The following is a 14,363-nucleotide window of genomic DNA, read 5'->3' as shown; positions in this document are numbered from 1 at the left end:
AATTAATTCTTTCTGCTGCTGTACTTCCATCTTTTTTGGAATTAAAAAAATTAATAGTGTATATTGAGAAGTGAAGTTGGAGTGATTCCCCTCCTTTTTTGTAATTGAATTTTAACTGTACAGTGATAAACCTGTATCCTATATTTTGGAAGAGGAAACCATACATTTCCTTAGTTAACCTAATAGGACCTATCTGTGAAAAAAGCAAATTAATTTAACTTATCTGAAGGATAATGATCAATAACATCAGTGAAATTAGCCCAGAATCGAAACAGAGCCAATTAACATTACCAAATAAAGTCTGAAAATTATGATTAGTTGATCTGAACTTTTTGGGGTACATTATATCTTTGTTGGATAAGTTGGCCCAAATATGAAGAAGTTATCCTGGGTTGTACCCCTTTAGAGGCCATCACTAGGCCTTTTATTATTTAAGTGGGATGTCAAGGGGCTGGGAAAATACCTCAGTGGAATAAGTGCTTGCCTGGCAAGGGCAAGGTCCTGAGTTTGATCCCTGGTAACACAAAAAGAGAAAAAGAAAATACACACAAGAAAGAACTAGAGGGGGATATACTAAAATGTCTCCTTGCATAAGTGGGATGTCAAAATCTAGCTACCATTTACATCACACTGCTTTTATATTATACTTCAGAACTATGTATTTGTAAAGTATCAAAGCTTTTTTATAACAATTTTAAAACTGTAAAACAAGCAATCTAACTTTATCCTTTCTGGCTTCTCTCAAGCCTGTTTCTCTCTTTATGCTCCTTTATCTCTCTGGGCCTCATGAACCCGTTTCTGGCCCTAGCGAGCCTCCATCCCCAGCTTTTACACCTGATGGGCCAGTACCAATGCACGCCTGTGCTGAGTACTGCTGGCTGCGGCCAGTCCACTTCCCTCCCTCACGTGTGCCCTTTGGAAGTGTTCCCGCAGCCCATGCTTACCTCATACCAGGTGGCCCTGCTCAGTCGCCAAATGTGAGGATCCGTGGGTCTCAATGTGACCTGTTCTCCCGGGGGAGAAATGGCGGCAGGAATGAAGAAAGGATAGACAAGAAGACAAGAGCTGGGTTAGCTGGTGACTGGTCTGCCCAGTCAGTGAGACAACCCCCTGAGCAACAAGATGGATGCTTATTTATACCTTTGCAAGGTTAGGAACACATGACACAAGTTGCCTAGTGACCAACAGCTGACATTAGCCATTCAGGATGCTTGTCTTAGGACTGAGGTAGTTCATCTGTTTTAGGCACTGCGGCCTGGTCCTGGGTACACAAATCCAACCCATTTTCTAGCTTCCCTGGCTCCCAACAATACTGGAACTATTACAGGAAAATCTCCAATAAAATCAACGCTACCATTTTCATCTGACTTTCTCAAAGCTTCTTTTCCCCAATCCAGGCCCACGCACATGTCAATGTGTACAGAAAAGACGCACAGCTGTGCCCTGGCCTTTATACAATTAACCTCAGGCTGGAGACACTGAGCAAGTGGTGCAACTTTTGGACAAGTAAAGATGTAAATATCCTCTTAAAAAGTTTCAGTTTTTAAACTGTCAGTGCCCAAACACAGGTTTTGCTGTTTGTTTGTTTGTTTGTTTGTTTTTTGTGGAACCGGGGATTGAACTCAGGTCTTTGGGCTTGCCAGGGAAGCACTTATTCTACTGAGCCATCTCCCTGGTCCCCAGGCTTAGCTGTTTTTACTTGTTTGCTTGACTAATCCCCACCCTAGCCATAAGGACGTGTGCCTCAGTTGAAGAAACGTTGCTGTTCCCCCCAGCCTATGCTGATTGTGACATACTGATTTACATGCCCTCTGTCTCCGGCACTAGTCCACACCGCAGTGAATTCTTACTTTGTCCTGCGTCTTTCCCAGCAACTACTTAATTTTATTTTACAAAACTTAATCCAAGACTTTTAACAGTATGAATAACTGCATTTCTTATGTTAGAACTGAGCTATTGAGAAAGGCAAGACTTACAGAGCGAGGTAGAGACACGTGTATTGCAGGAGGCTTAAAAACCATCTCCCAGTTGATATTAGCTTTTAAACAAATAGCATCATTTCACTTCACGTTTTCATAGGCGCTCGCTGCTAACTTTACCAACACTGATTTCTCAGGGTACTTCCGAAGAGAACGCCACATTCTTCTCTTGGTGACTCAGGCAGTTTAGATGGACACGAAGCATCACTGTTCCATCCGTCCTCCAGGCTGCCTGGGTTTAGGCCCAAAGTTGCCCACTCTGAAATCTGAACAAAGTATTGTTTTATGTATCCAATTTTCTGTTTTCCTGAAGGTTTACTACTAAAGCATCAGTGTTTCCAAATTTTAAGGCTTCCTGATGCAATTCCCACAAAGTAGATCACACATCTTCACCGGCGCCCTGCAGTCTTGTTGGATGCCATACACTGGGTCGTGTGTCCCTGTTTCTCTGTGGCTCAGGGCCACCAGCACCTACCTCATCTGTGGTGTGGTTTGCGATGTGGTGATGACATTATGGAGGAGTCGCCGGCAGTCCCTGTACTAAATAATATCTTTGTGCCTGCTCTGTGGTTCCATGCCTCTCCTCTTACGGCCGTTGGCCTCGTCTCTGTGTCCATGCCGAGAGCTGGCCTTCCTTCTGCTTCTTCATCTTGCTATGGGGGAAACTACAAAGTATCTCAGGTGCGGTCTGCTGGATGCCGAGCAGCAGCCCTACTGTGTGGCCCTACCGTGTGGCCTTTGTCACATCAGCACTAGGACTGAAAGGGGTGTTTGCTTACTTTTCGGTCTGGGACAAGGATGCAAGTAGGTGAGGTGTTACTGTACAAAAGTTGCCTAAAGAACTTGGGCCGTGCAGTGCACGGTCAGTGAAGTTCTGCTGGTTCTGCGTCCCCTTTGTTGGCAGGAAAGTCAGCTCTTTCACTTTAGAAGAATCCACCTAAGCAAGATTTTTCTGCTGTCAACCTAAGTCATGCCTTTCATACTGTAAGCAGGAAATGTACAGATGAGTCATTTTCTTTTCACAAAGGATCACAGGTAAGACAATGATTAATATGAGCATCAGTCACACTTCCAAAATAGATATTATGCAAAAATCAAGACCTAACCTACCCCATCACTTCTGTCTCCTTCATAGTAATGCAGATATGCAAACAAGGTATACAAGCCAAGTTCATTCTGTGGCTCAGCCCGGCAAACCAGGTAGAATCTAGGCCACAGCACCCCTCAGTGGTCCTCTAAAGTTTTAATAAAAGTACTTGTTCAACAATTATTTTGCAACAGTGGAGGACTAGTCATGTGTTACTAGCACTGGAAATAAAATTGTTAGGTTTTTCAGCAGCATAGTAAAGAAGACCTAACATAGGAAAGATAAAAGAGGCCTTTATTGACTCTAACATGGAGAGAATCCCAGGGAAGATGAGGGAAAGAATCCTCTGACCTGAGACAAAGAAAGCTGAGACTCCTGTGGACTTGGGTGGAGTTTGAGGGGCAGTTTCAGTTACACGTAAGGAGTTGATTGAGGTCTCTCCAGCGTGGGTGGGAAAGGTGAGAGGAAATTGTATCCAGGACTGGGTTGGGGGAGAAGGAGGAAGTGGTCATTGGTAAGATAAGCTGTTGTTTTAAGGGCTTCATGTTGGCTGAACCGTGTTAGATGACTACCATAGTAATTTAGCAATTCATACTAGCACCAGAACCTATCATTTCCATCTTCAGTTGTTACGAAGGGGTGACGTCTCTTAGCTTCCTGCTGAACAGGGGCATCATTTTGGGAGCAAGGAAGGTTGACAGGATGATGGTTCATGCCCATGTAGAAGCTAGTGCCAGGTGTCTCAGCTAGGATGAGAAGTTTATTGTTAGTGAAGGCTCACATCCACAACTGAAGAAACCCTGGGGTTTTTGAACCTTTAGTTAGGCAGAGACATGTGGACAACAGGAGCTATGAAGATGATTGAGGGAACAAGGGCTTAGGATCAGAAGTGGCATTGTCAGGTGAAGTGGAGTTGTCTGGGCACCACTTGACTCAGGTGATGTGGAACCAGGAGGCTCCACAATTTTTATTCCTGTTGCTGTTGAGGGGGCAACCAAGTAGGGGCCTGTTCATGAAGGATTTAATCCTGTAGACTTAGAGGATTTAACATATATTACATCTCCAGGGGCTATGGATGGTGCCAATTGAGTGGTATCTAGTGGTTGTGGAAGGCAGGCTGCAACAGGTATCAGAGGAAGGATAGGATGGGAACATAGTCAGTGAGAGAGGGAAGGTTATCAGGAGCAGGGAAGTTATGAAGCAGAAAAGTCTACTGTATATAAGCTCAAATGGACTTAGGAAGGTGGGAGCCCTAGAAAGTCTAGTTAGGGCTAAGGGAAGGAGCTGAGGCCAAGGCAGGTGCAGCTCTAAGGGAAATTTTGTGTGGTAAAAGCCCATTTGCCTTTTCTACTTTCCCAGAAGACTGTGGGTGGCGGGGTACGTGTAAGTGCCCAGTGATGTTGAGACTAGAGGCAACCTCTGGACTAATTTGGATGAATGCTGGACCATTATCTGACTGGATACTCTGGGACAGTCCAAATCTGGGGATAATATCCTGTATGAGAACTTTAGCAACTACACTTGCAGTTTCCTGAGCAGTGGGGAAGGTTTCTATCCACCCCGAGAAAGTGCAGACAAAAGTGAGAGGATAACTGTGTGTCTTGTAGCAAGGCATGTGTGTAGTCCATCTGCAAGTCTTTGTCTGGGGGCGTGTCCACCAAGCTGCTGGGCTGGGAAAGAAGGAGATGATGAGTGTCCCTGAGAGGAGGTCTTGGCATACAGCTCTCAGTTTTGAGTAAACAAGTGAGTGATGGTTGTTAGAGAGGGGTGTGTGGTGGTGGGAGCTAAGAGTTTATATGCAGCCTGAGTACCAACATGAAAGGCAGTTGTGTAAGTCAGTGATGATGGCTGATGCTTGTTGGTCTGGAGGAAGGAGTTTTGGCCCTTGGAAGATCCATCCCGGAGTGTTTGGGTGATAGTCAGTCTTCTGGAGCAGCTGTAGTTACGCCAGTGAATCCTGGGGTGAGGGTATGGTTTTGGGGATAAGTGGAAGGAGATAAGAAGGCAGTGGCTATTGTCCAGCTGGTCATCAGCAGAAGCATTGCCCTGAGCAATGGGACCTGGTGGACTGCGGTGTCTCCTGCAGGGAATGACTGCCACCTGTTTTGGGACCTGTGCTGCCTCTAGAAGTTTTAAGGATGAGAGGTGCATTGGTGATGGGAGTACTCTGAGCACTGATAAATCCTCTTTCTTGCCAGATGGCAGCGTGGGAGTGGAGAAAACTAAATATGTACTTAGAGTCTGTGTAGATGTTTTTAGCTCTGTCTTTGGCTAGCATGAAGGCACATGTAAGGGCTATAAGCTCTGTCTTTTGTGAAAATGTCCCAGGTGGCAGTGGGCCTGGCTCTATTATAGTTGACCCATCAACTATGGCATATCTTGCCTTTTTTGGGTATCTGTGTTTGTTGAGTTGCCATCTATGAACCATGTGTCAGAGGCTGTGGGAAGAGGGGTGCTACCAGTGTGAGGGAAGGGAGTTGAAGTCACCTGTAGGACCTCGGCCAATTGTGTTGGGGGCCTCGTCAGAGGTGGGGAGTGAGGTGGTGGGATTGAGAGTGCTACTGATAGACATAGTGATGGAAGTGTCCTCTATGAACATTAGGTGTATCTGTTTATACAAGGAGTCATTAACCTAGAAGTGTCTTATGTGTATGAGCTCACTAAGGTGATAGGGTGAGTGAACTGTGATAGATTTCCTAAAGTGAACTTTTTGCCTCTTGTGTTAGTGTAGCTGCTGCTGCAAGGGTGTGGGGATATGGAATCCATTCATGAACTGTGTTGTCTAGTTGTTTGGAAAGGTATGCAACTGCTTAGAAGGATGGTCCCTTTTTGTGACCTAAAACACCCACTTCATTATGGACCTGAGAAGACATGTATAGGGTAAAAGGCTGGGTTGGGTTGGGTAAATTGAGAGCTGGGGCCCTTAGAAAAGACTGTTATAGTTTGTGAAAGGAGGAATGTATAGGAGCAGTAAGGTCAAGGGGCTCAGACAAGGAACCTTTTGAAGCTTTATAGAGGGGCTGAGCTAGGGAAGCAAAGTCAGGAATCCAGAGGCAAACGAAATTAGCTAGACCAAGGAAGGACAGAACTTGTTGTTTTGTGGTGGGCACATGAAGGTCATGAAGGAGGGCTTCTCATGAGTAGTGGGGGTGAGGGTAAGTCTTACATATTTGACTTTTGGTGAGACTTTCTTAGCTTTGGCCAGAGAGACTGTATAACCTTGTTGTGACAAGAACTTGAGGAGAGTAGTGTAGAGAGCCCTTCCTGGTCCCTGTATCAGTCCAAGAATTTTATATTTGTAATCCCAAGAATAAGTTATTGGAATCCTATCAAGTTAATTCCAATCTACCACTTTGAGTGCAACCTATGGTGAAAATAAAGACACTAAAGCATTTAATTAGGAGCCAATGGGTCAGAGTCCATCCACAATCCAGAACAAAGGCTTCAAACCAGGAGCAAACCCTGATTTTATTCAGTCATGATGTAGAAGTGGCTTGAGAATGAATGACTGAGAAAGGCAAGAAATAAGTGAGTACTGTGAGCTGGGCTAGGTACGAGGCCTGTATTTACCTCTACAATATGCAGAGAGAAAGATATGCAGAGAGTAATCTGCATTACACAATTGAGATAGTATCAAATGTTTTGGGGTTCTGTGCTTTAGCTCTGGTGTGTAATCTCTCAAGAATTACAGGAAGTCATAGCCTCTATCTCAGAGCTCAATCCCACCTGATATCATGGAGCATTAGGTCTTTGTCCCATTTCATATTAAAGAGCAGCAGGTGGGGGTTACCAAGGAAATATGCATGCTATCTTCAAAGACTACCACCAGCACCTCGGCTAAACCAGTATGCATTGCTTAAAGCCAATTGAAAGGATAAGGAAAAGCCTTAGCCAGCTCTGTACATATCAATACAAGGATATAGGGTGAGGCTCAGCCAAATTGGAGACAATTGCTCTTCTTTCAAGGAGAGTTGCCCAGGGGGTGTTCTCCACAGAGTAGCTGTGTATTTAGGGCTAAGGCATGGATGGGGGAGCAGAGGAGGTCATCAGTATACTAAAGGAGTATGCTGGGCTTAGTCCCTATAATCGATCAAGGGATCAAGGGTCTTGAGATTAGCAATAAGAGCTTGGCTAAAGAAGTGAGGATATCTCTGAATCCTTGAGGCAGGACTATCTCTGTGAGCTGTTGAGGTTGGAGAGAGTCTGGATCAGTCCACATGAAAGTAAAGAGGTCTAGACAATCTGAGTATAAGGGAATGGTGAAAAAGGCATCCTCAGGTCTAGGACAGTAAAGGGAGCAGTGGAAGGAGGGATATGAGACAGCAGGGTGTAGGGGTTTGGCACCACTGGTTGAAAAGGAGTAACTGCATTATTAATGACCCTGAGATCTTGAACTAACTTATAGGAGCCACTAGGTTTGAGTACAAGAAAAATGGGAGTATTATACAGTGAATAGGGACTGGAAGTGTCCCAGAGTATGTGGTCAGCAAGGGAATAAGGAGGGAGGAGCTGGATATGTACTGAAGTTGGGTTTGTAGGACCTGCACTGTGGGGGGAGAGAGAAGTGAAAGAAAAGTAGAACTTTGTGAGGAGATCTGTCCCCATGAGAGGTGTGGGGCAGGTTGGGCTCACAAGGAACTTATGAGTGAAGAACAGTATGTGGAGTCAGCAGGGAATGGGCCGTGTCTGAAGGGATCATGTACGTCGGCCATCAACACCGACTATGGAGACTGTAGATCTAATTCAACAACCTGAAAACTCAGAAGAACACTATGTGACCTCTGTGTCAACAGAAAAAAGTGTCCTACCTGAGATGTCCAACAAGACTCAGGGCTCTGACAAAGATACCTCAGTGGGGACCATGGACCCCAAGCCCATCATTCCTCTTCAGTGGCAAGATCAAGCAGGTCAAGTATTGATGGATCTAGCTGCAGTAAGTTCTCCTGTGAGGGCAGGGAATTGGATGACTTACCTTCTCTCTGGAGGATAGGGCAATCAATTTCCAGTGACCCTCAAGCTTGTAGATGGAACCAGGACCCTATGGTGGCAGCAAGTTGGGGCAGGCTCATGCCCAGTGTCCTTCTTCACCACACTTGAAACATGGTCCAGGATAGTATCGGGTGGCAACATCGTTTAGGCTCAGGATTAATTAATTTTTTTGAACAACTTTATCTTTTAACCAATGACCAAATTATTGGGAGTGTCTTCTAAGAGACTATGGAGATTTTTGGTGGTCTCCTTACTAAGGGACAAAGGTTGGCCACCTTTCTATCCACCCATTGAAGTTCTGTCCAATAATCTCTCCCCATTTTAATTTTTTGTTTAAATTTGTTAAAAATTTTGATGACCTATGAGTAAACCAACTTTGATATCATTTAGACCAGCTGGTAACTCAGGAGAAAGCATGTTTTTAAGTCTATTTCAAATCTCAAAAAGAGTAACAACTGTTCATGAAATGACATGCAAACATATAAACAAATGCATAGAACACACAAATGAACATCTTTAGAAACATCAAATATTTTTTTTTATTTTTAAAATTGTTATATAACAAATTTTTCACGCATATATTTCTGGCCAGATTAAATTATAATAACCCTTTTTAAGTTTGTAGTTATAAAAAAAAACTAGTCAGAACTTTTGTAGGTCACCTAGAGATCGCTTACAAGAAGAATTTGAAAAGCATAAAAGCCTCTTATGTATAGTTAAGGTGGTCTTTTTTTTTTAGGTCTAATACTATGTACCAAGTTTGAATGGGAACAAGTAAACTGAGAAGAGTATAAGAATTAGGCACAGCACAGTAGAAGAGCACTGACAACTCACAAGTTCTGGACTTTAAGGCTGGCAAGTAGGGTATATATCTGACTCAAGTAGTCTTTGAATATGCTTTGACTCAGAATCTCTTTCTTGTGGCCACAACAGGAGACCACCTGTCGAAGTGGCTGAGAAGAGAGGGGAACAGCAAGCTCAATAGGAAAGGGCAGGATAAATAATGGCCCATGAGAGGGAAGGGGCCCACGCTGCTGGGGAAGAATGTGCCATTAGCTGTTCCAGATCATGCTTTGTCCCTAAGTGAGAAACTTGGAGGAAAAAGAGACTGTGGATGCAAGTTGGCAGGAGAGGATAGATAAGAATACAGGACTGACCAGCACAGGCAGGTGAGAGAAACGTGGAGGAGGGGGTAAAGGCAGAGAGAAGCGGGGAGTTGAGAGCTTCAGAAAGTGAAGTGGTGCTGGCATAGCAAATGGTGGTGGCTGAGTGGCGGCAGTGGTGGCAGCGGCTCCACAGGGTATGGAGGCATTTGATTTAATTTAGAGAGGAGGCTGGGTGGCTTGTGGGCGCTGGGGATAGGGGTGTGTCTTTAGAGTCAAGAAAGGCTTTTAAGGGATTTTTGGCCATTTGCTTTCCCAGTACTAGGAGTTTTAAGGGGTTAAACGTTTTTCCTTCAGGCCATTGGCTGCCATTGTTGAGTTTATATTTTCGCCAAGCCATCTGGCAGTAAAGGTTAACTTTTTGGGTTTTGTGACCTCCTAAGGGCCAAGTGAGCCAAGATTATGAATAAGGCATCTCAGTGGGGTGTCTTTGGGGGGTTGGGAATGAATATTTCCCACGGTGACCAAATTAGGGTGAGCAAAAGATTAGGGCAAAGCTTGACTTCACCCATTAGAAAGTTGTACACTTTCTAACCCAGAGTGAGTGAGAGAGAAAAAAAAGCCAACATCTGTTTTTGTGACTGTTGTCAACAAAAACAGGGGGCAAGGCCCAAACAGATGTTGAAGAGGGGTCCTGACATGAGCTCACAGTTTTTGAGATGAAGAGAGACATAGAATAAGCAAGATCCCCCATAGAGATGAGTTTGGGCACATTAGTGAGAATTGAGATTGGCTGGTGTTGGATGCCAACTAGTACCAGCAGGCAGCAGAAGCAGGAGCAGAAAGTGGCTTCGCGAGGAGCTCAAAATCAGGGCAGGGGATGCCCGGAGAGCCACATGACTCACCATCTGATTCACAGCACCAAAATGTTAGGTTTTTCAGTGGCACAGTACAGATATAGGAAAAATAAAAGAGGCCTTTATTGACTTTAAGCGACATGGAGAGACTCCTAGGGAAGATGCAGGGGACAATCCTCTGACCTGAGACAAAGAAAGCTGAGACTTCTATGGGCTTTTGCTGCGGGTGGAGGGGCAGTTTCAGTTACACGTAAGGAGCTGAGTGAGGTCTCTCCTGTGTGTGCGGGAAATGTGAGAGGAAATTGTACCAGGCTGGGTGGGGGGGGGAGGAGGAAGTGGACACTGGGAAGATAAGCTGTTGTTTTAGGGCTTCAGCCATGTTAGGTGACCACCATAGTAATTTAGCAACTCATCCTAGGGCCAGAACCTATGAAAAATGCGGTGTGTGTTTTCCAAAGGAGTAGACGTAGTATTTACAAGCAATACCCAGTAGATGCTGCATTTAAAGAACAATTAAGACTTTAATTGATCATCATTTCAGGTTACCTACATTGTTTTCAAATATGAAAACAATCCTTTGTTTTAAAAAAAAAAAAAAAGAAATTTAAAAATGGGCCTGGTGGCACATGCCTGTAATCTCAGTACTGGGGAGACTAACGCAGGAAGATTCCTGCAAGTTCAAGGTCTACCTGGGCTAAACAGGTCAGCCTGAAGTGCATAGCAGGTGTCATCTCAAAAAATAACAAATTTTTTTTAAAAAAATACAACAAAAAAATTTGATCACCTAGAATTAGCATACTTTTTAAAAATGTATTTATTACAGGGTCTGCAGGGTCTACAAGTTCGCACTAAACAGATTGGACTCGTAGTGATCCTCCTGTCTTTTAGCCTCCCAAGCACTGGGATTACAGGCATGCCACCACGTCCAGTCTCAATTGCTGTTTCAGCATGCCTTGGGGGCAGGGATAGCACAGCACACCAGGGACTGAACCCAGTCCCTGTGTCTGCCTGAGCAGGCGTTTTAATCCATAGAATTAGTGTACTTCTCAGCCTTCCCTCGGTAAGATCACTGGTTGGAGATTTCTAGTGAAGCTAGCAGTGCCTTAAATAGGAAATAAGTTAGATTGGCCCCCTATCAGGCTTGGGGACCAAGTTCCCACATCACTTGTGAGCCCAGGGCTCCTCTAAGCCTCCTCTGGAAGAACTTCGATGTTTTTCCTTTTCCTCTGACAAATGTCTTTGAACAATAGGCCAGGACAGTAGACTGGTATACAATCTAGAGAGAAATTGTCTCTCCTTTGGGAAATTGCTTTTGGAAGATATTTAAGTACTTCTGAGAAAATAAAGCAATGCCTTTTGGAGGCTAAATCTAATTTTCCCAGAAGCACAGTAACTGAAACAAACCAAATTTAGACTAGCCGTTGAATGAGTATAAATTCAAGCAGAACATTTTGCTTCTTTCAAGCTGGACCTATGCATAGATGTGACTGTTTCCTATGTTGTATAAACTCTCTTTGAATTTCAATATTCGATGCAGATTTAATTTATTAAAACTCAAAACACTAACCAAATTGTTTTAAAATCAAAAAATTTGTCTTCTTGAAACATACTATACCTCTGGAAACTCATTTCCATTCAGAGTTCCACATAGTTCAGTAACAGTTTTTCCTATCTGTGAGCATTCCAATCTAGAGAGGACTCTTTCAGTTGATTTATGATTTTATCATCTGCAGAGCAAGTTCTGGTATATTTCTGTATTCTCAAATGATTCACAGACTCTGAACATGTGAATGTGGGCAATTCTTATGACTTACCCCCTTCAATTTCCCCTTGATGTTTGCTTCTTTGTTTATTTGTTTGAGATAGAATCTCTATCCAGTTTAGGCTCACTATGCAGCTCAGGATGGCCTTGGATTCACCCGACCCTCCTGCCTCAGCCTCCAGAGCGCTGGGATTTCAAGTGTGTGCCCTTGGGTTTATGATGTCTTTCTCTCTTTTCTTCAAGACTGACTGGGTCTAGGTATTATTGGATCAAAGGTCAGGAATTCAGGGCTGTTGGGGACCATTGAATTCTCTTTTCCCCTGGGCTGCCTGGAACCCTCATTACAGTCAGTCCCACAACGTCACCATCGATCCTACCAACCAGCTTTTCCTCAGTCCCAGGCACAGCACTATCTGTCTCATTGGCTCCACCCATGCAGGAGATGGGGCATATTTGATAAATTCTATACAGAAAAGCTGAGTTTTAGAGGGAGGAGGACCATCTGCTACAAGCAATGGGGGTGTCTCCCCGGCCCAGACGCAGGGCCTTGCTTTAAGGCTAACAGCGTGAAGGTGAAAGGTTCCACAGTGACAGTCCCATCTCTTCCTTTCCTAGGAACCAAGGAAATTGTTGTAGATGTGGATGACGATGGGGTCATCTCATTGAACTTTGAATGTGATCAGATGACTCCAAATTCAGAATTCACCTGGTCCAAAGACTACGTGCGCACTGAGGACTCCTCCCGGTTAGAAGTTGAAAGCAAAGGCAACAAGTAAGGATGTTCCCACTGTGGCGATGGGCTTCCTGTCCCTGCAGGAGCAGGAAGCGAGCTCACTGCTTTCTACTTGAATTACCAGGGAGAAGTGGATTAAGTCATACATATCTTATGTCCAGTACTGGAAAAGTCAAAACCAATATAAAATTTAGAAGTAATAATCCCAAAATATCTTCCAAGGTTTTTGAAGCAAAACTCTTTTGGTCAGAGAGAGAGAAAGAGAGAGAGAGACACAGAGAGAGAGAGAGAATGTCAAATGATAGATTTTTTTCCCTAGTATTTTTTGCACTTAAAATTTAGATGTTTGATTGCTCTTAGCCATCAACTAGTGTGACAATGCTTACCAAAGCCGGGGAGCACAGCGAGCAGGAGCACTGCCCTGTTCACATATGCGTTCCACACAGGATGTGCCAGACAGTGCTGGGTGCCAGGGACACAGCAGGAAATAGATCGTGTCTCGGAAGACGCTGAGATGATACAATATCAGTGCTGTGTAGGACATTCAAAGAAGGGAAGAACAGGCAGCGATGCAGGCAAGGCACATTATGGTCTGTGCGAGAAAAATGGAGCCTCTCCAGCCAGGGCTAATGTGCAGAACATCTTTATGCACAATGTACAGTAGGCAAAAATGTAGAAGCATTGGAACAGGACAGTGGTGCCAGCACCCACCGTGTCACCGTCAGCCCTTGGGAGAGCACAAAGGTCCCCCTAATGCAATGGCATTTAACTTGAGCGTGAGCTGAGGCACCTCGTGCAGATACCTAGAGACCCAGCACAACCATGTTTAAGAAAGATATTTTGTTCCAAAGGACAAAGATGACCTTCAAAGACCTTGGGATGGATGACTTGGGCATCTACTCTTGCGATGTAACAGACACCGATGGAATAGCATCAAGCTACCTAATAGATGAGGATGGTAAGTTTGAAATCAGTTCGCTCACAAACTGAATGTCGCCTTCATGTCTCCATCATTTGCAAGTGACCTTTGTTCACTAGTTTATGGTTTCACTGTTTTCTGCTTCTCCCTACAGAAATGAAACGTTTACTTGCGCTCAGCCAGGAACACAAGTTCCCAAGTAAGTGTCTGCACCGCTTCCACCGCTTTGAGCAGTCTGGCTAGAGGGCAGCTTCTGCACTCAATCAGACGATAGCGTGGCAGGGTTAGCAGGAGCGGACTCGAGCATGCGGTTGGTGGCTGGTCCGTAGCAGCAGGAGCACATTCTGGGAGCAATGCTGTTTGCTTTGCCAGAGAAACCAAGACACATTAAAAATACACCCATACTTTGTCATACAGAGAAATGTCGGGTGCAGAGGTGTAACTTCTGGGTGGTTACATCCTTCACTTTTACCTGTACGCTTTAAAATCACACGTCTAAGACTGGCAAGATAGCTCAGCAGACTAAGTGCCTTCCTGGCAAGCTCAGGGACTTTCGCTCGATCCCCAACACCGCATATCATGCTGGCCCCGCCCCCGGGTGTGCTAAGCCAGCCACCCAGACTGGGCATGGTGGCACACTCTCCTGTAATCCCAGTGCTGCGGAGGTTGAAAAACGGGAGGATCACTACAAGTGTGAGCTGCATAGTGAGACCCTATACCAAATACCTAATAAGTAAATAAATAAATAAAATCACATATCTATCATAGGGGTTTATTCATTTATGTATCAAACTGATTTCTTCCTGAATGATGGTGGCACTTAGTAGTAGACTCAGACCTCTAAATAAAAACCTTCTAAGCCCTGGACCTATCACCTCAAATTCCTACAAAATAGGGCAAAGTGCCTTGGCCAGAAAAAGAATCTTTCTGAACT

The 14,363-nt window shown here is 44.4% G+C and overlaps 1 protein-coding gene across 2 annotated transcripts in view; it reads left to right on the top strand.

Annotated features, from left to right (window-relative positions):
• Positions 1–14,363, top strand: part of Myom1 (myomesin 1) — a 137,162-nt gene that overhangs the window by 98,182 nt on the left and 24,617 nt on the right. For both annotated transcript variants that reach the window (XM_004635793.2, XM_023720381.1), the window contains 3 exons: positions 12,393–12,549; positions 13,362–13,468; positions 13,584–13,628. In XM_004635793.2, the coding sequence (XP_004635850.1) occupies positions 12,393–12,549; positions 13,362–13,468; positions 13,584–13,628 (309 nt within the window). The remainder of the gene's footprint in view (positions 1–12,392; positions 12,550–13,361; positions 13,469–13,583; positions 13,629–14,363) is intronic.

This window comes from Octodon degus, unplaced genomic scaffold, assembly GCF_000260255.1.
Source record: "Octodon degus isolate 3935 unplaced genomic scaffold, OctDeg1.0 scaffold00075, whole genome shotgun sequence".
In the NCBI taxonomy this organism is placed as follows: Eukaryota; Metazoa; Chordata; class Mammalia; order Rodentia; family Octodontidae; genus Octodon; species Octodon degus.
The sequence above is the reverse complement of the archived record's forward strand: the minus strand, read 5'-3'. Positions and strand labels throughout refer to the sequence as shown.